This window comes from Larimichthys crocea, chromosome X (genome assembly GCF_000972845.2).
Source record: "Larimichthys crocea isolate SSNF chromosome X, L_crocea_2.0, whole genome shotgun sequence".
NCBI classification, from domain to species: Eukaryota; Metazoa; Chordata; class Actinopteri; family Sciaenidae; genus Larimichthys; species Larimichthys crocea.
The window spans coordinates 27,807,294-27,826,479 of record NC_040020.1 but is presented as its reverse complement, the minus strand read 5'-3'; the positions used below and the strand labels follow the sequence as shown (position 1 = coordinate 27,826,479).

The window sequence follows — 19,186 nt, the reverse complement described above, 5'->3', positions numbered from 1 at the left end:
ATGGCCAACACTTGCTCCAATGTACATAAACATGTAAAAGCAAATGTGAGTACTAAGAACTTGAGTACTAGATGTAATTTGAAGTATGCATTTATCTTTTAATACAGTAGTTATAAACCTGGGTTCAGGACCACCAAAGGGTTTCCAGGATACATCTAAGGGGTCAGCCAATGATCATATAGATGAAAATAAATAAATAAAAGTATTTTTATGCAGATTATTTTTTCCTTTGAGATACTGCATAGGTTCCCCCTTTTTAGGCCTCCAAATTCCTTCAAATAAAATGTAAAGAAAATTATACTTCAGTCAAACCACTTATCGTTTTCAACCACAGTGGGAGTGCAGTTACTTTTATTATCACTATTATCATATTATACCAGGTGGTCTACATAATATCAGAAAACAATTTTAAAAAATGGCAAAAAAATTACACTTTCCCAAAATGCAAATTCACATAAAACCATGCTATGATGGAAAAGCAAATCTTCACATTTAAGAAACTGAAAATATGAAGACAAATAACATCAGAAAACTGAAAATGACACCAATCATTTATCAACTACCAAAACTTCCTTGTCATTAAAAGAATAATAATTTAAGATGTAAGATGACTCCACTTTACCCGTACAGCTAACTTACTAGAAGTACACATTGTTCATGATGACAAATACCAACTGTGTTATGAGTTAAGAGGTGCAAATGCAGAGGAACATGCCTTTGTAAAAACACATTAAAAATGTAATAATTTAAAACTGAATTAAGTTTATAAAATGGATTGTTTCAATTATATTAATTCTGCCAGTGGAGTTTCGGTGCAAGTCCTGATCTATGTAACACCTCAGACAATAACTACTAACCTAAAAGACATATTGGCAAACTTTTCAGTGCAAAATGTTCAAGAGTAAAAAGTGTTCTGAATTTTAAGAAAACCACAAGACTGGAGACACCCACTTTATAAAATAGCAGCACTGAAAAAACTATTATTATCAAATGGCTCAACACCAAGAGACATGGCTAAAAATTCACTATATTCACAGGTCACGGATCCAAACCTAACAGCTATTAATACTTCACTGACCTACCATGAAATCTAATATCAATCCGTTAATTTGGGACTATGATTGCCAAATAGCAACAGCAGGAATTATGAAGTTCAGACAGTGTTATGGTCACATAAACAAAAGTAACTTTTTTGTACCCAACCTAACAGCCCTAAAGTTCACTTGAGGGCGCATTACAGCACTCGATTGCACCTTGGCAAAGAGCTTAAGAGGTAGCACTGTAGTCAACGAGCACCCTGGGAAATTTGATGAATGAAGATCCTGATCAGGTTGCATCAGCAGGTTGTGCTGCAGCACCCTGTTTGCCTTCTCTCTCCCTGAAGAAACTTCTTTGCTCATTGATGGCTTTCTGTAGTAGGGCAATGTTTACACCATCAACACAGTTCAGCACACGAGCACGGACCATGACACCAACCGCTGTAAGACAAGAAGACACAGATAACAGGAGGTGATAGAGGAGGAGAGCCTGGGACAGATTTAAATGTGTCCAGTGAGTGAAATGTTTATACAGGCAAAGAAATTCACCACAAATGAATGACCAAAGAGTTACTTAACAATCTAATGTTTTATATATTTACATGAAATTTAATATCCCATAACATTTTATTTTTTATGTGCAAATTACACAGCTGACTCAAATGTACTTTTTTCTTTATTACTGCTGGAACTGTAACAGCTTTGAATCCATGTATACACTCATATTTGTCAGCTATTCAATTTCTTGTCAGACTGATATGTGGACCCAAGAAAAACAAGGAAACAGCTGTTTAGTTAATCCTAATAAATAATTCAACATTCCCCACTCAAAACAACCCAGAAAGTCTTTCCTTACCCTCAGCATTTTCGATCTCACCCAGTACAATGTACTGTGCTCCAATTATTGGGTTAAAGGGCTCGACAAACACAGTGTGGATGATGACATGGTGCTCTTTGGAGGCATGCTGAGCTGACAGCGTAGCCCTGGACTCCTCAGGCTGATAGCAGGAAAGTCTGGAAAAACAGGTTCAAACTAAAGTAACTGTTCTTAAATTGAGTTTATTATATTTTAGTACTTAAAGTTGTCATAATGGCATTGTTGTATTATGCAGTGTCCAATGAATGAACAGCTGTGTATAACCTTTTCACCTTAGTGGATAATAAAGTTGCATTGTATTCTGTTGACAGCAACAACAGAAATTATTTCAGAGATATGTCACTACGTATAACTTGTATGTACTTCAAGAGAAAGTATTCAATTTTTGTATAAGTGACAATTACAGGATAATAATTAACACTAAAATATAAACAGCACAAGTAGAGATGAATTATGAAGTCACACATCTATTTCTATATGAAGTCTGCTTACATGAGATAAGTTCAGTTCTTCTATTGCACACAATAATTACAATGAATCAGTTGTTGGCAATTAAATTCTTAGATCTTAGGCTATAACAATTAAAAAATTCACAAGTAAAGCAAAATCTAGCTAAATCAATCCAGGACATAAAATAAGCCACAATAAACAGTCATGACAGACCAAGCAAGGCTGCATCAGCAAAACTTCTGAGCATATTTATTGCATTTTAGTGCTGATGAATTCAACCTTTAATTCCCAAGAAAAATAATGTGTGTATTTATTTATTTTTCTGGGTTACATAGATGCTCACAGTTTATAATGCAGATTGTTTTGTATCATTCAAATCTACGGAGCCCCTAAAGTCTCACAGGGTGTCTTTTTAAAATCTTGTTCGCACAGGATAATTTACTATAAATTTATATGCATCAGCTGTGTTATTTTCACCTTGGACTGTCACATGACAAGACGAAGAGGGGTTTGATGGAGGTTTAAAAAAATGATTTGACTGGAATGGTTAGATGGCATTGTGCCTTTTTGTATAACAACAAGAAGTGTGAATTTCAACATCTTTATCTTAGTTTAATTTCATGCACACAATTAAAAAAAAAAAAAAAAAAAAAAAAAAAAAAAAAAAAAAAAAAGAAGAAGCACCTTTTGGGACGTCCGTACAAATCAAATTTTGAGTCAGTACATCATAAACTTAGCACAAACAAAACTCACCTGCCAAATACTCTCACTGACTCTCCCTCCTGCACTGCTCCAGAGTTTACTTCCCAGGGGAAATGGAAAACTGCAGCTGCTGGAAGCATTGTGTTTAAAATAAAGAGATACAATCGTGGATAAAATCTTTAAAAAAAAAAAACACACACAGTCAGAAACTGTTATGTCAGTAAAAATCAGACACGGATAAAGTTGTGCTGAAGGCTGCGTGCACTTCCAGGGTACATGTCACATGGCTTGTTAGCCTCCTCCTCTTTCGTCCTGTGCGCATGCGTCAGGAGGACAGGCCGTCTCAGCCAGTAGGACCCGTCAGGTTGAGGCTGCAAGAGGCTGAACAACAACACAATTCGCCTTATTATTATTATCATCATCACTTTTCACTGTAAATACTGTTTTCATCCGGATATAAAGCCATGAATCCTGATATTATGAAGGAGCGGCAAAACGCCACTTTTGACGTCGAGAAACTGACACACATTTTGGACGGCGGCCCAGAGAAGACCAAGAGAAGGCGAGAAATTGGTGAGTTTGTTACTGCGGAGACATAAAACTTGATATGATGACGATGATGGTGATAATAGTGGTGATATCTATTAAGAGTATATTCAGTATAAAGAAAAAAAAACATCTAAACCAGCGGTGGTTTCATCCGCTGTTTGCTGCAGAGGTGCTTCTTCCTGCTGCCGCACGGTAATGTCGTTGTCCTGAGTGAAATAAACTTTTACTTTATTTAGAAACCTATCTCACCTGAAGTCTCTTTAAATGAGTTTTTTATTAAGTTGGGTATGTTGGGGTGATTTTGTATATTTCAAAGGTGAATTCGGCTTCCTTCTTTTTAGCAAACAAACCATCAAAGGTGCAGTAGTGTTAATGATGTGTGTGTCGTTTATCAAGGGTTAACTTGGTGTTGCATTCAACAGTACAAGGAAATATGAACACTTCAGAGGCACACAGGCAAGTAGAGATATCAGAGAACAACACACAGAAGACCGGTCAGGTGCAAGAGGAAAATGAGTCATTAAGTAATTAAATTAAATGTTTGATCATAGCTGCAACACTTTGTGTGCATGACACAAAACTCAAATCAACTCTGAAAGTCATATCTCATTTTCCATGTCTGTACGCATTAAAATTTCTACATTTAATAAAAGACCAACAACACCATCAAATAACCATATTTTAAAAGACGGAGCCATCTTTTTGTTGTTGTTGTTAAATAAAAATAAAAAAATCAGATTATCTATAAATAGATTCCATTTTTCTGACCACTGACTTGTAGATTAATTGACTATTCGTTGCAGATCTAAAATTTCTAAAAGTGGCTTTGCTTTCATCCTATGATATCTCCATATAAGAATTGTCTCCATATAATTTATCCCCACAGACTGAGCTACCGCCGGCCCCCCTAATGACTGATGGAAAAACATTTTACAATATTTTTTTCACCAGAACACTCACTTACTCTGGTTGGAGGATAACTACTGAAACAGTGCTGCCTTTATACTGCACGGATATACTTTATGAGTAATCTTTTGCATGGAGGCTTCAGTTTCAGCTCACAGAAATATGAGACCAAACTAAAATAGTCAAAGGGAAGTAACAATGGCTCTATGGAGAACTTTTTTCATACTTGAGCAAGAAAGTGCATTTTTAAAGTTTTTGTTGTCTTTGTTTGTTGATATTCAAGCTATAATGTGCTCATAGCATGCACAACCAAAATTCTGTGATCATTGGCAAACAGGAGGGCTAATAGTTACCTGTAAGCCCCTGGCAATAAAAAATCATGGCCAATTTGATACTCACAAATCTTTGTATTCATGTCTACACATGGCTACACACATTTTGGGCAGCTGTTAGGGCTAAAAGATTTCTGATTTCATCCACTATCCGTTGCAGAGTTAATGGTTCTCAACGACCCAGACTTTAAGGAGGAGGATCCAAACTTCCTGTCCCGCAGCGAGCGCTACGACCAGGCTGTAAGAAAAAGTGCCCAGATGATCTTGAAGCTCAGAGAGTATGGCATTGCAGACCCAGAGGAGATCTACTGCTATAAGAAGTATGTGATAATGGAGTCTGTGTGTGAAACTAACAGTCATCTGGTTAATATATTGTTGATCCAGAGTGGTGTACGTGACTGAAAGCAGCACACACAGTCACATCTGCTGTTTGGAGAGGTAAATCAACACTTAAGGGGGATGACTCAGGCACACAAGAGTGCAGCATTGTGGACACAGACATATCAAATAATATACCTGCACTCTTTGTTAACTGACATGCAATATGCAAACTGAAATGAGAAATGTAACAAATGTATAATGCTTTATTCTCAGCTTCATATTCTTTAATTGTGATGAGTCTTTTCCCACAAATACCTTCCATATAATGCCACAATGGTTATGTAACTGTAATGTCTAAAAAATGCAGCTTGACCAACGATTTATGTAGCCATGTGTGTTAGTTGGAGCAAAGTTCATTTTAAGATTAAAACTGTGTCAGAGGGTGTGTTAGCTTCTGGTGTTCACCTGTTATGAAATGTACTAGGTCACCCTGTCAAGAAATGCTATCTATTGTTGACACTACTATGTTAAGTGTTGTGATACACTGCAACATAAAATGCTAACATGCTTTCACAACATAGATAATGACAGACTAAACTGACACTTTAAGCAGCAGATTTTGGTCAAACTTTCAGTGTGCTTTGTTCCTGCATTCTTGGACTTTGCCTTCTTGATCGATGTATGCTTGTAGCATTGGTGGTCAATGTCAATGTCAGTCCAGGAATTTGATCAGTTTCCAGAAAGAAGCCCTAAAAGAAAATGTAAATAAGAAAAACATTCTGCCATTTCATCCAGTCCTAATGATGAAGTAGCTCAACTGTGGGATTTTTATTTGATCTTAATCTTGTTTAGTTAGTTGTTCAACCACTGAAGTTGACTGGACACCGAATAACTTGTCAGCCAACAGAGTGCCATGTCCAAACAACAAACTAACCTTTATGTGTAAGATAAACTTTAGCCTTCAGGCTATAAAGGTCCACATCATGGTGAGTCAGCAAATACATCAGTTTGACTAACAGCACATCTGAACTTCAATTGTCTATCCTATACTTTCCATTCACCCAGTATGGTCAGAGGCAACGTGCATGAGGCCATGGGGCTACACTTTGCCATGTTCCTCCCAACACTGTACAGCCAATGTGACCCCCAGCAGTCCAGGAAATGGTTACCTCTGGCAGAGTCCTACCAGGCTGTGGGCACGTATGCTCAAACTGAGCTGGGTCACGGTCAGTCCTGGACTTAGCCCTTAACTTATTTACTTGTTGTTTAAGGTCCTCAGTCACAACTTTGTTGTGCTGTGCCTAAATAGCACAAATTGGCACTTGTGTTTTTAAATTTGATGTAGGTACAATAATATTTGGGGCAGAAAGAGAGGTGTGTTCCATCAGATTTGGAAAACCGCTACCAGCTGTTGTTCTGGTCAATTCTTGTACGTGTTTGACAGATCCAAATCATGTAGAAAATGTAAAAGTAGTTGCATGTGTGTCCTGACAATTGTGTTTATACATGACTATGTGACTTGATTTATTCTAACAAGAAATGGCCATCTGTAGCTTGTCCATGTAGATGTAGCTGCATTATTAACATCACTCCACTAGTGGTTGTCTCTTACACCTTCAAGGATTCGTAGTGTCCTCAGATAAAATGAGTATTCCCATCAACGTTAGGTAGACTGCTTTTCTACTCACAACTCTCTCATTCTCTCTTTAAGGAATGATCATGCACTGATGGTGAAGCTTGTGTGCATTTTAATTGGTGTGTCTTGATTCCGTTGATTGCGATTGCATATTTTTGCAAATGATGAACTCTGTTTCCAGTTAATTCAAATATCTGTCTTTGGTTGGCCTGTTGGTATCTCGAGTCTTGGCTAAAATGGTGAAGAAGCTGCACTGGTGTGCAACCTTACATCAAAAGCATGCACGGCTGCGATAGGTGCAGTAGAAATATGTGGTCTTTGAGCCACAATGAGGCCGAGCTCTGTCTTTTGAATGTCTCTTTGTAATCTGAGAGGCCAACAGATCTGCGATGAGAAAGAATGTAGGCCAAGCCAGCTATTGTTTGCTGCCTTGTTGTAACAAAGCTGAGTGGACATCATGAATGAATTAATTTGTATTTCATCTGTGCAAAGCTACACTGAAAGTTTTGAACTAATGGCCCTGTCTTTAATGGACACTGTGCTAACAAGGTTAGGGCCAACTCTGGACCAAAGTGCTAGAGTTTAATTTATACCTGTGGCTACTTTTCTTGGGCTCCAAGTAACAATTATTTTGTTCATCACTTAATCTGCTTATTATTTTCTTGATTAATTTATTAATTAACTCAATGCACATCACATTATGAGAGATAGATAATGAGATAATGCCATTAAATGTCTTGCTTTGTGCATCAGAACCCCCGAAATCTTCAATTCACTACAAGAAAAGCTTTTAGTGCTCACATTTTCTTGGCAGTTTTGCCTGAAAAATAACTTTAAAAGATAAAAAGGTTCACCCTTTATTATCTGCCTAGACCTAATTTTTAAAATATCATGTAACTAGAACTATTTTCAGTTCTGTCATGCATGTAGTGACCTTTATACCGTCATTGGTAGTGACTGGGCCTGAGAAACATACAATAAAGAGACAAGCAGGCCTAATTTTTTATATTTATCTTCATTCAGTTCAATGGAAAGTCTACCTAAATATTCTTGGTGGCTTTTAAACTGTGTGTTGCCAAAAGAGTTAAACATTCAGGTAGTTAGAAAGAGAAGTTTACATTTGACCACTTGGTGTAAAGAAATGTGAGCTTAATCTGTTCTGTGTGTTTGATACAGAACATCGATACTTTGATTTGATCAGCTCATGGTCAATCATGGTGAACAGCAGAGCCTAAACTGAGAACTGGCTAAGACTAAAGTACATGACTGAGGTATTCAGACTCACATTTGACAGGAGATCTTCATTGATGCAGCTACTCAAGACAAATTTCAAGAGTGGAATTTCAAGCGTAAATTATGAGCATATGATCAAATCAGCAAGTCCAATATGCATGGTATGCTTACAAGCTGTTTTTGTCACTTCCGTCCTTACCGCTTGCTTGCACAACCTGTCTTTATCATCATATATATATATCTCCTTTTCAATCTATCCTACCCATAATCCCCCCTGTTGCACTTACATGGATCTAAACTTTCCATGCTTCTCCCCTCTTGCCTTTTCCACACTACCACCCACTTTTCTTTTCCATTTGCCCCTGTGCTGCGTGGCCTAGATTTGTGCACCCCGACAGGCCAGAGCCCTTGGATCTCCATCTCGGGATGTTCCTGCCCACACTGCTCAACCAGGCCACCCCAGAGCAAATGGACCGTTTCTTCATGCCCGCCTGGAACCTAGAGATCATCGGCACCTACGCTCAAACTGAAATGGGCCACGGTAAACAGAGCAGCCCAAAATATCAGGCTTGTCAATAGACAGGGATTTTTTGGTTACCATTACCATTGCCAAAAGACCCTACAATTTGGGGTTTAAGGTTAAAATGATATTAACATACTGTAGATCGTCCTTTAACCCTCCTATTATTCTTAAGGTCAATTTCATCAATTCAATTTGACATGATTGCTTTGAGAACTTTGATATTTTGGTCCTGTGGGGGAGGGGAAATATGGGAGGAAACACAAGTGCTTGCACAGCGGCCTTCTCAACCATTTCTCTTGGTGCTCTGTGTATTCACTCTTTATGTTGATTGAAAATACCCAAGCAAAACTTAGCTACCATTGAGGCTTTGTCACAGGACAATGTGTCTGACTGAGGATAATGTTGGGGAGGACTCTGGTTATAAGTTATAATAATGTTATTATGGTCCCTCTCCCTACTTGAACAAGAAAGTACACTTTTAGTCATTATGACGGCCGCATAACTTGATGAAATTGACTCCAAACATATTACTTGTAGTAGTAGTTTTTCTGGAAGTTGATGGGATCAAATTGAACACAAGAATCAAAGATGTTAGTAAATCTGAAGATAACAGGATAATTGTCTGTATGTAAAAACAGACTGGTGCTACAGTTTTAGGGTTGATAGTGCTAATATGCTTTAGTTAAAACTACTTATTCCATTCCATTTTACCATCACTTGTATTAAAAAAAGAAATTACGTCAGAGGTACAGGGAAAGAGTACACAAGTGGACAGACAGGCTGTAAACAAAGGTCCTGAGCTGCTTCAAGTCACCATGACTGAATGCAACCAAAATATCCAATGTAATAATATTTGTTGTGGTTAACCTTATTTAAAACCTGTCTGACTGCTTACGTCAGGTGACCCACTGGACAAAACCAAAAGAAAAAAAGATGGCCTAAGCTATGAAATTAAGACCAACGTTTGTACAAAATTAGATTTTCCTTTTTAATTTCATACTCAAACCTCTGCAATAGATTCAGTCACTCCCTGATCATGAGCCTACAGAGCCCTCCAAGACAAACTACCTCTCTTACTCTTTTACTGACGCATGAATGTGTTTTTATATGTTTGTTTTTTTTATATACAGACCAATATAAGAACACACATCCCAGTTTGAATAGGCCATTCGGACTGAAATCAGATTCAGAAGTCCACTATACTCACGCCTGTGGCCTTGTTGGCATGCTGTAGATCTTAAAATTTGATTGTTGCATGTGTTTTAGATCTGTCAAACACCTACAAAGCACACTGTGTTGCTCCTTTATGTGTCTTTCATCCTTTTTATTCCTCATTAAAGAGTTCAAATTTGTGCTTGTTATTTGTTGCTTGTCTTCATGGTTTACTGCAGTTGTTGAGTATTCATTCATTTCTACTTTTCAACTGTGTACTGTGTGTGTGTTCTGTGTGTATATATTTGGTATCTTGGTCTATTTGGTCTCCCTCTAGGTACTCACCTCAGAGGGTTGGAGACCACAGCTACATATGACCCAGCCACACAAGAATTTGTCTTAAACAGTCCCACAGTCAGCTCCATCAAATGGTGGCCTGGAGGACGTAAGTACATTCAAAGGGTCATGTTTCTGCAGTGTTAGGAGTTAGTATCAGAATTCCTGTTAGTCTAAACAAGGTATTTAATGTTCTTTCAGGCTTAGAAAACCTTGTTTACTCTCTCATTCTCTCTCTTTTTCTAGTTGGGAAGACCTCAAACCATGCTATAGTTTTAGCCCAGCTTTACACACAGGGAAACTGCCACGGTCTGCATGCTTTCATTGTACCCATCCGCGACATGAACACACACGTGCCCCTGCCAGGTAACTACCATCCCTAATGTATCTTTGGACGTGGCGTTTGTGGTAACATCAGCCCTCATTTACTCTCTTGCCTCTGCATCTGTCATTCTCTCCCACTCTTCTGCTCACACTCTCTTTTTCTTTGTCACTTTTAGGAATTGTGGTTGGAGATATTGGCCCGAAGTTTGGCTTTAATGAAGTTGACAATGGCTTCCTAAAACTAGAGAACGTACGAATCCCACGGGAGAACATGCTGATGAAATACGCCAAGGTGATGTGACATAATATGATTTCAAGTTGATTATATAGTTCTTGTTTTTTTATGTTTTGGTCATTTGTTAGAGGAAAAAAAAATGCAGTGTGTTTTTTTTTTTTGGTTTTTTTTCCCCCACGGCTGCTTGAGTGTTTGCCACTAAAGATTATAATACAGGCTTTTTTCCCCCCACATACTTAAATAATTATGCAAGACCTGCATTGCTATGTTTTGTTTACCAAATAGGGAAGCATTGTTGCACCATGTTATGTATCATAGAAGCAAAACCATCACTTCAAAATCATAGAACTGATGTTTAATGCAGAATAATAATAGGTACACCTAAAAGAAATACAGTCTGCTTTGATTCGGGTGTTTTTTGTTATTTAGCTCATCTTCATTGACACAAATGGGGTGGGCAAAACAATAGAATTGAACAGCAGCACAAAATGAATGGTAGGATTTATTACAGGACTGTTGTACTAGATGGCATTCGTTTTAACTAGGTGTACCTAATATGAACGGAGTGCATACAGAGTGGGACAGAAAAAATAATGACTCTGTCTCTGCACTAGGTGGAGCCAGATGGAACCTATGTAAAGCCACCAAGTGCCAAGCTGACCTACGGCACCATGGTGTTCATCCGCTCCATGATTGTAGGCGAGTCAGCTCGGTCCCTCGCCAAGGCCTGCACCATCGCCATCCGCTACAGTGCTGTTCGTCACCAGTCTGAAATCCGTCCGGGGTCAGTCAATACAAATGAGTTCATGAAGGCACTTTAGCAACTACTACTACTACTACAACTACACAAATGTTGCAAAACTCAAACAAGCTGCAAGTAACAACAAACACATGCTTAAGGTCACGTATGCATAACAGTTAACAAGTGTCATTTATGAAAAAATGGAAAACTCTGAAACAAATAATATATTTAAATAATTTCTATAAGGTAAATGTTTTTTTAAAGGTTCAGTTTAGTTGGTCCATAAGAACATGGTGGGACCAAATGATGTTCTATGTGATATGAAGATAAATTACAGAAGAGGGACAATATGTCAATATAGTATATAGCTGATAGGTACTCTATAACAGCCAGCACTCAGTACATGAAATCAATTATAGTCTTGCTGGTTTCATCACATCATTACAAATGTCTATAGTTTTGTTAATATTAGTATTCTTACCACATCCTCATGCATAAAAAGGAAGTATGCTTTTTGATGAGATACTGACAACTCAAACTTGTGTGTTCCTGTTCCTCAGAGAGCCAGAGCCCCAAATCCTCGACTATCAGACGCAGCAGTACAAGCTCATCCCTCTGCTGGCTACAGCCTATGCCTTCACTTTTGTCGGCCAGTACATGAGGGAAACTTACCACCGTATCAGTGGAGACATCAACGAGGGGGATTTCAGTGAAATGCCAGAGGTACTGACATACAGAGGATGTTATCTTGGCCTAGCCTACTGCCTAACTGAAGATTATGCACATTGACTGATTGGGTTGTAGATAGATCTCTCCTGCAATTTTGAGATGTGTAGCAATGTGTGACACAAATGTGTTTATTGACATGCAGCTTGGCTCGTCAGCATGAAAGCATGCATGTTTTTCCAATCAGCTACAGTTATTCTGTTAAATATCGATTATACAGGCTTCAATCCTCTCCATGTGTGTAAATATTTACAGAAATAATGGTGCCTATAGAGAAAATGACAAATTGCCATCCATGGATAATTACATTATTATAAATTTATATGGGGTGTTGTTTAGATCATTCTATATCTTCAAAGCTCTGAGCCATATTTATGTGTTTTGGAGGTTTTTTGTATTTCTTTTCATCCAGAGTTGAGGATTACATGAAGCTTTTTCCTCTAATCTACAGCTCCATGCCCTGTCTGCGGGGCTGAAAGCATTTACCACATGGACATCCAACACAGGCATCGAGGTGTGCCGCATGTCATGTGGTGGCCATGGCTACTCTCGCAGCAGCGGCTTGCCAGACATTTATGTTGAGTTTACCCCTACATGCACGTACGAGGGGGAGAACACAGTCATGATGCTGCAGACTGCACGGCAAGTCATCACAAAGGAATGCATGACTACAAATGTGACACCTCACCTCACAAGACCACACTGTCCACCCAGTTCTGACAAAACACAGAATAGAAATGCCTTTACTGTTCTTGTTACTTTGTGTGCTTACACAGTAAGGGGATAATATTATTTTACGTGGCTTTTGCTTTAAGTTGTAACACGTAAAGATTTTTAGCTTTTTCCACCCATCATTTTTGTCACACACTTGGATAGAATAAAAACAAGACAGAGACAAATACAGACACATACAGACATAAACATGCTCCCACTCAGCAGCCCTACCATACCACAAATGCAGGAGACACGCCCACTGCAACAACAAACAGCAGTGCTTTAAAGGTCAGCTAAAACCTGTTATTTTGTCTTTTAAAGGGTTACTTCCTGGCATGGGTGTGCGAACAGTTCATGGCATGTTCAGTTTCTCATTCAAAGGCCAAAGGTGTTGTGAATGAATTGACAATTGGTCGATATGAAACCAGACTTTAAAGACCCCAGAAACTGACAAGTCATATATATAACTAAACACATTGAGCACCGGCCACGTCAGCTAGCTGCCTCACTGAAGCTAACCTTTGTGATAAAATTAAACCAGCCAGTACACTTAACGTTACTCATTCATATACTCAGTATATGATATATCAATGCACTTACAGTAATATAAGGAGTGAGTAACATAATCTTAACTTCACCTGTCTCACCTGTGTGCACCCTCAACTTTTGCCTATCTAGATACCTGGTGAAAAGCTACCGGCAGGCTAAAGCAGGCCAGCAGCTGAGTGGTATTGTGTCATACCTGAATGAAGCAGAGCATCGGAGAGTTCAGCCCCAGCCTGTCGCTGCCAGACCAACTGTGGTTGACATAAATGACCTGGCTAGCCTGGTGGAGGTCTACAAACTACGAGCTGCCATGTAAGAGATAAGAACAGTAGTAAAATGACCTAGCTACTTTGACTGTGGTCTGTGTTTATTATATATTAAAATGTATGTTTCAGTGTTTGGATATCGGATGCTAAATGTGAATTTAAGTGTTTGTGCCTATAAAGAGCTTCACATCTGAATTCATTTGGCAGTCAGTATCAGCAAACAGTGACTGGTTGAGGGCGACAAAAATGTGGCCTGCTAGTTCAGAAATTAAAGGGATGAAAGGCAAAGAGCAGTTTGTGTTGGAAATCATTTCTTCTGTGTATCTGATTAGGCTCACTAGAGATGAACCAGATGGTAGTTTGTGAAAAGACCATAACAGACATCCTCTGTTATATTTAAAACTCAAACGTAAATAACTGTTGTTAAAGATGCAGAGGTATAAAGTGTCAATGACATCTTTGTGTGTGTGTGTCTGTGTGTGTGTGTGTGTCTGTGTGTGTGTGTGTAGTCTAGTTGGGCTGGCAGCTAAGTGCATCCAGCAGGAGCTGCAGCGCAGAAAGAGCCAGGAAGATGCCTGGAACAACAGTGCCATCGACCTGGTCAGAGCCTCAGATGTAAGTTTAGTGTCTGTGTGTGCATACATGCATAGATTTTAATCTTGAAGTGATTTTATTCTAACCTTAAACCAGAAGTTAGTGTATGTATGTGTAAGTATGGCTAAAGCATCTCAGCCAACCTTTGAATATATAATGTGCATTACTTTTCCTGTGCAAATGTATTATGATTTATCATAACTTTATGTATATAAAATTAGATTAAGTCAATGGAATCCTGGTTTTGGTATCAAGATATTTTGAGATCATTAGATAAAAGCTTGCCATAGCTTGTGGGTCACAAATTTGGATTTATGGGTAAGTGCAGAGATTGAGCCCCAACTGTTTTCAGTCCCTTTCTGTGTCATTCCTCCTCAGGCCCACTGTCACTATGTTGTGGTGAAGCTTTTTACTGACAAGCTGGGGGAGATCGGTGACACAGCAATACACTCAGTGATGTCATCCTTGGCTCTGCTCTACGCCCTGCACGGCATCACAAATAACTCAGGAGACTTCCTACAGGTCAGAGAAATCATAACATAGAGACAATATGTTCCACAGTCAGTGATTAATTGCAGGTGTTATACACACATTGTGTAAAGCTGCTTCAAACATTTGCATATTCCCTGTTCTGTCGGTCTGTCAGTTCCACTGTCTGTTCCAAACCACCAGAAAAAACAGCCTCAATTGCCTCTTTGTTTCACAGCTAACAAAATGGGGTCTTTGTGTGTTGGATTTGTATGCTTGGGTGGATGGCTGGTAGCTTGTTTTGCTGTTTAGATGATGCAAATTAGATTTAGTTTATCAGTTGAGCTTTAAATTAAAAGACTCAAAGACTTCATGCTTGCTCTGAAGGCATAACATTTTGTCTCCATCTTTTTTTTTTTCAGGCTGGACTGCTGAGTGTGCCTCAGGTGCTGCAGATTTCCATTCGTATCAAGGAGCTGCTGTCTCAGCTGAGGCTCAACGCTGTGGCTCTGGTGGATTCCTTTGACCTCCATGACAGGAATCTGAATTCAGTCCTTGGACGATATGATGGGAATGTCTATGAAAACATGTTTGAGTGGGCTCGCCGCTCACCCCTCAATGCCACAGAGGTACGTCAGGACCACAGGAGTGAAATAATTATAGTTTCACCACATATATGGTACTGATTTAAAAATTTTTGTTTTTAGGTTGTACGTTGAACCTTATGGCTGTACAAATTACTGACAGGTCACAAAATACAATAAATGCCAGCAGCAAGAAAAGGATACAGGCCTTACTTGAACCTCAGCAAGCTCTCAGGTTTTAGGGCCTTTAGGCCTGGTACTCTTCTCCGGACACCAACTGTGTGCCTAATTTAGGTCAGCAGAAACTAAAATACTTTAAGGAAGAAGGTTATCATTCATTCTCCCTCACAGTCTTGAAGTGTATAAAAAATTTGCTCTTTCAATTCATCTACTGCAAGCAACTCCCATGCATCCTTATCTCTCCTCTCCGTCCTGGGTGCCCACAGGCCGAGTCATGTGAGATAAGACTTCTTTGAAACTTGGCAAGCAGTCAAAAATAACAAATAACAACATTCCTCTATGAACTAGAAAAAATGGAAGATGAAGTGACTTAAATAGCTTTGCATATATAAGCTGGCATTATTTGTGCACTCTATGGCCAATCACAATCATTCGTCATATGAGGATGCTCATAACAAACATACATATAAAATATAGTTGCAAATCGTACTGATGTGGTCAAGGAGGTGTGTGTGTGTGTGTGTGTGTGTGTGTGTGTGTGTGTGTGTGTGTGTGTGTCTTGCCCCCCCCGGTCTTGCTCATTATTTCAATTTAATAAATTCTCTATACTTTCTTTCTTCTCCAGGTCCATGAATCTTACCACAAGTACCTGAAGCCCCTGCGGTCCAAACTGTGAGCTGACCCTTGCACCTTGATTCCTGGCTGTGACCCTTCAACTCTGTGTATATAGGCATAGCATTAACAGTGTTCTGTCAACCCCATAATGATCTTCATTTGCCATCAACTGGTATTTACCAGAAATTTTGCCCCCTCTCTGTATGTGGTCAAGTTTGAAGGCCATGGTATGTAGACCACAGGTTTGTGGGGATGATGATGTTGACAATGATGATAGGGTTAATCACAGTGGGCTGTAAAGAGAGAGAACAATCTGAAAACATTGCCATTAATACATGGACTAGAAACAACACCAGAAATTATAATTGTATTTAAAAAATCTCGAATGAATTCATGATTTTGGATGCAATAATAGCTTTTAGAATACTGAAACAATCAATTATTTTCCTTTTTTTACATAACGAGAACAGAATGTTATTATGAACATTACATAATTTTAGAGCATTTTATGTGAGGAACAGGCCAACAGCATAATCTGTTTTGGTTGTTTCCCCTGACTACACGGACAAACTTGGTATTTGAAAAGACACTGTGCCATTTGTCATTCTTGTTATTAAAGAGGCACTCGTTTATACATGATCTTTATCGATTGCTGTCGACATAAAGCTGACGCATCTTTTCTTCTTCACTGTTCCATACCCATGAATTATGATGTATGATGTGACTGATATAGACCTCAGTCACAGTGCAGTTTGCCTCGGATAAACAGGCTAGTAAAGAGACTTACAGCAGGAATATTTGTACACATAAATAGATAAAACCACTGCATTTACATCAGGTTCAACTGTGCTTCAGAGCGGTAATAATTTTAATTGCTATGCCTTAAAAGTCACTGTCTTATATTGTATGAAACTGTTCCTCACAGCCTTAATGACAACTTTATCCAAAATGTATGCTATTAGCATTAAATACTGTCTCTCTGTGGGCTAGAAAGGGTTTTTGTTGATAGCTTTGTAGAGAACAGTGACAGGGTCCCCACCTTGAATCTGTGTCAGCCACAATGATCTGCAGTCCTAACAGGACAGAAAAACACCTAGCATCTCCCTGCTGCTGTATTTCAATCACAGAGGTAAAACAATCTACCTTTGATCTCAGCCCAGCCGCCTGTCACATCTCTTGCTGTATATCATTGTCATACTTTATATTCTTAACTGTACTCCACTCTTAAAATTTTGAGCTCAATGGAGAGCAGAGAGGCCAGTGTGAGACAGTGGAATGATTCAGTGGCTTTCAAAGACTTGCCTATGATGAAATTAAACACTTTGGAGTGATTTCTTCTAAATTTCTCATTTTTTGAGAAGATTTGCTCACTTTCAGGATGTTTTATCATGTATGGTGGTTCTCTGTTAAACTGTGTTCAGTCATTAAAGTCAATGATTTCATGATTCTGTGCATCCGCATGCTCTTGAGTGTGTTCATGGGACAGAACGCTTATAAATGATAAAGTGTGTACAAAGGCCACATATGCACACTGTATATGTGAATTAGTATTCTCCCTCCCTGCTGTGTGGGGTTGATATATTATAAAGAAGGGTCAAAAGCCCAGATAGCACATTTCAAAATACAAACCTGAAATAAATAAATTTTTAATATGATGTCATGTTCAAATCCTGCTGACTTTTTCTGTTTCAAATATTGATATGATTAATGGATATTTTTTCCCCTAGATTACAGTAATTTTGGTATTACAGGGTCAAAAAAATCCATTATACATTGATTTAGCAGGCAGAATTAGTAGCAACAGAACTACTCAAATAAAGCTCATTTGTGACTGTAGTGATATGGTAACCAGGAGAGCTTTAATCTAAAGCCTCACTGTGAACTGTAAACATGATTTATGGGATAAACATGTACCTGGGGAAGTTGGCTTTTCTTAATCTAACTAATGGAGAATTTTCTCTCACAAGGCTCATAACATTTCACTTTCTGTATTCGTTTGACTTTTAAATATTAGATTTCTGCTGTACGAGTACGATTATCAGTATGTACTGTATTTACAAGCAGTTTGTTAACATATGTGTGATAATTTGTTGACGTGAAAGAATAATAATGATTTTAAACATGATTTTAATGGTTGGTAAATAACTTGATCTGTAAGAATATTAAATAATAAATGACAATGTGTTGTGATTATCTTTTTTGATTCTGTAGTTAACCAGCTTGAGCTGGTTTTCCAACTTTGGAAAAAAACTGCCTCTGGCCTAATATTAATAACATGCTTTGCCACTTTTATGAGAAATATACTGAAGGGACCTTACATACTCCTATGTCAAAAACTTAAGCAGCATTATAGTACACTAAAAAAAACACTTTTTACCTAAGATGATCCTGCTGCAGAAGAGTACGGTCACTTTTTACCTAAGATGATCCTGCTGCAGAAGAGTACGGTCAAAACATACAACAAAAAACACTAGAAACACTTAAAATGAATGCTAAAAACATTTCAGTGGTATATTAAAGCAGATAATAGCTGGCTGATATTTTCTGTGTTCTGGTTGAACTTTCTGTCTGAAAAGGGATATCATGGATTGAGCTTCAGACTTCAACTTTTATTCAAAGCATGTGTTCCTAACTAGGGGTTTGGAATTTGAAAGATGTGGACATTTACCAGAGTGGGAGGCTGTAATTAAAGCTGCTATTGATGTGTATTATGGGAATGGTATGACCCAGCATTTTAAGGGCTTTTCCCAGGATATCTGGGTCTCTGCTGCGTTGACTTTGACTACTCTTTATTTAATATTGATCTGTTTAATCTGTCTAATGGAATTGCTTTAAGTTGATACTCAAAAGTAGCTGCAGCAATAAAGGACCAGTGTGTAGGCATTGCCTGGTGGTGTAGTTGCTGATTGCAACCCCCTCTCCCCACCCTTCCTAATAAAGCAAAAACTACAGTGGCCTTAAAACCCATGAAAGATGCAAGAGTTTAGTTTGTCTATTGTAGGCTACTGTAGAAGCATGATAGCGGACACTGTGGAAGCGGACACGTGTCTGTAGCTATATAAAAAAAGATACCGGTATATAAAAGACTCATTCTAAGGTAACATTTTTTATTTTCAAATGATTTTACACAAATGAAAA

General features: G+C 38.4%; 2 protein-coding genes across 3 annotated transcripts; one reads left to right on the top strand and one right to left on the bottom strand.

Moving 5' to 3' along the window:
- Positions 1-147: 147 nt before the first annotated feature.
- ten1 (TEN1 subunit of CST complex) lies at positions 148-3,330 on the bottom strand. The gene is made up of 3 exons (XM_010748322.3): positions 3,118-3,330; positions 1,894-2,051; positions 148-1,478 (listed from the first exon to the last, which is right to left on the bottom strand). Exons 1-3 carry the CDS (start codon positions 3,204-3,206, stop codon positions 1,327-1,329), a joined length of 399 nt encoding a protein of 132 aa, XP_010746624.1. The 5' UTR covers positions 3,207-3,330; the 3' UTR covers positions 148-1,326.
- Positions 3,331-3,392: 62 nt separating this feature from the next.
- Positions 3,393-18,224, top strand: acox1 (acyl-CoA oxidase 1, palmitoyl). Of its 2 annotated transcripts, none has more exons than XM_010748324.3 (14): positions 3,393-3,639; positions 5,014-5,173; positions 6,240-6,400; positions 10,056-10,163; positions 10,301-10,420; positions 10,555-10,670; positions 11,228-11,397; positions 11,916-12,078; positions 12,533-12,723; positions 13,474-13,653; positions 14,117-14,222; positions 14,580-14,723; positions 15,092-15,298; positions 16,059-18,224. In XM_010748324.3, exons 1-14 carry the CDS (start codon positions 3,531-3,533, stop codon positions 16,107-16,109), a joined length of 1,986 nt encoding a protein of 661 aa, XP_010746626.2. In that variant the 5' UTR covers positions 3,393-3,530; the 3' UTR covers positions 16,110-18,224. The 2 variants fall into 2 exon arrangements, with proteins under 2 accessions (XP_010746626.2, XP_010746625.2); XM_010748323.3 differs by lacking the exon at positions 6,240-6,400 and adding an exon at positions 8,424-8,584 and having other exon boundaries at positions 3,394-3,639.
- The last annotated feature ends 962 nt before the right edge of the window (positions 18,225-19,186 follow it).

Bases quoted from the DNA above. Each gene is read 5' to 3' on its own strand.
- ten1 (XM_010748322.3), bottom strand. From the start codon at position 3,206: ATGCTTCCAGCAGCTGCAGTTTTCCATTTCCCCTGGGAAGTAAACTCT. The intron at 2,052-3,117 runs GTGAGTTTTGTT...CTGTTTTTCCAG, and splicing joins TCAGTGAGAGTATTTGGCAG to ACTTTCCTGCTATCAGCCTG. The intron at 1,479-1,893 runs GTAAGGAAAGAC...CTTGTCTTACAG, and splicing joins TGAGATCGAAAATGCTGAGG to CGGTTGGTGTCATGGTCCGT.
- acox1 (XM_010748324.3), top strand. From the start codon at position 3,531: ATGAATCCTGATATTATGAAGGAGCGGCAAAACGCCACTTTTGACGTC. The intron at 10,421-10,554 runs GTAACTACCATC...TGTCACTTTTAG, and splicing joins CACACACGTGCCCCTGCCAG to GAATTGTGGTTGGAGATATT. The intron at 14,724-15,091 runs GTCAGAGAAATC...TTTTTTTTTCAG, and splicing joins ACTCAGGAGACTTCCTACAG to GCTGGACTGCTGAGTGTGCC.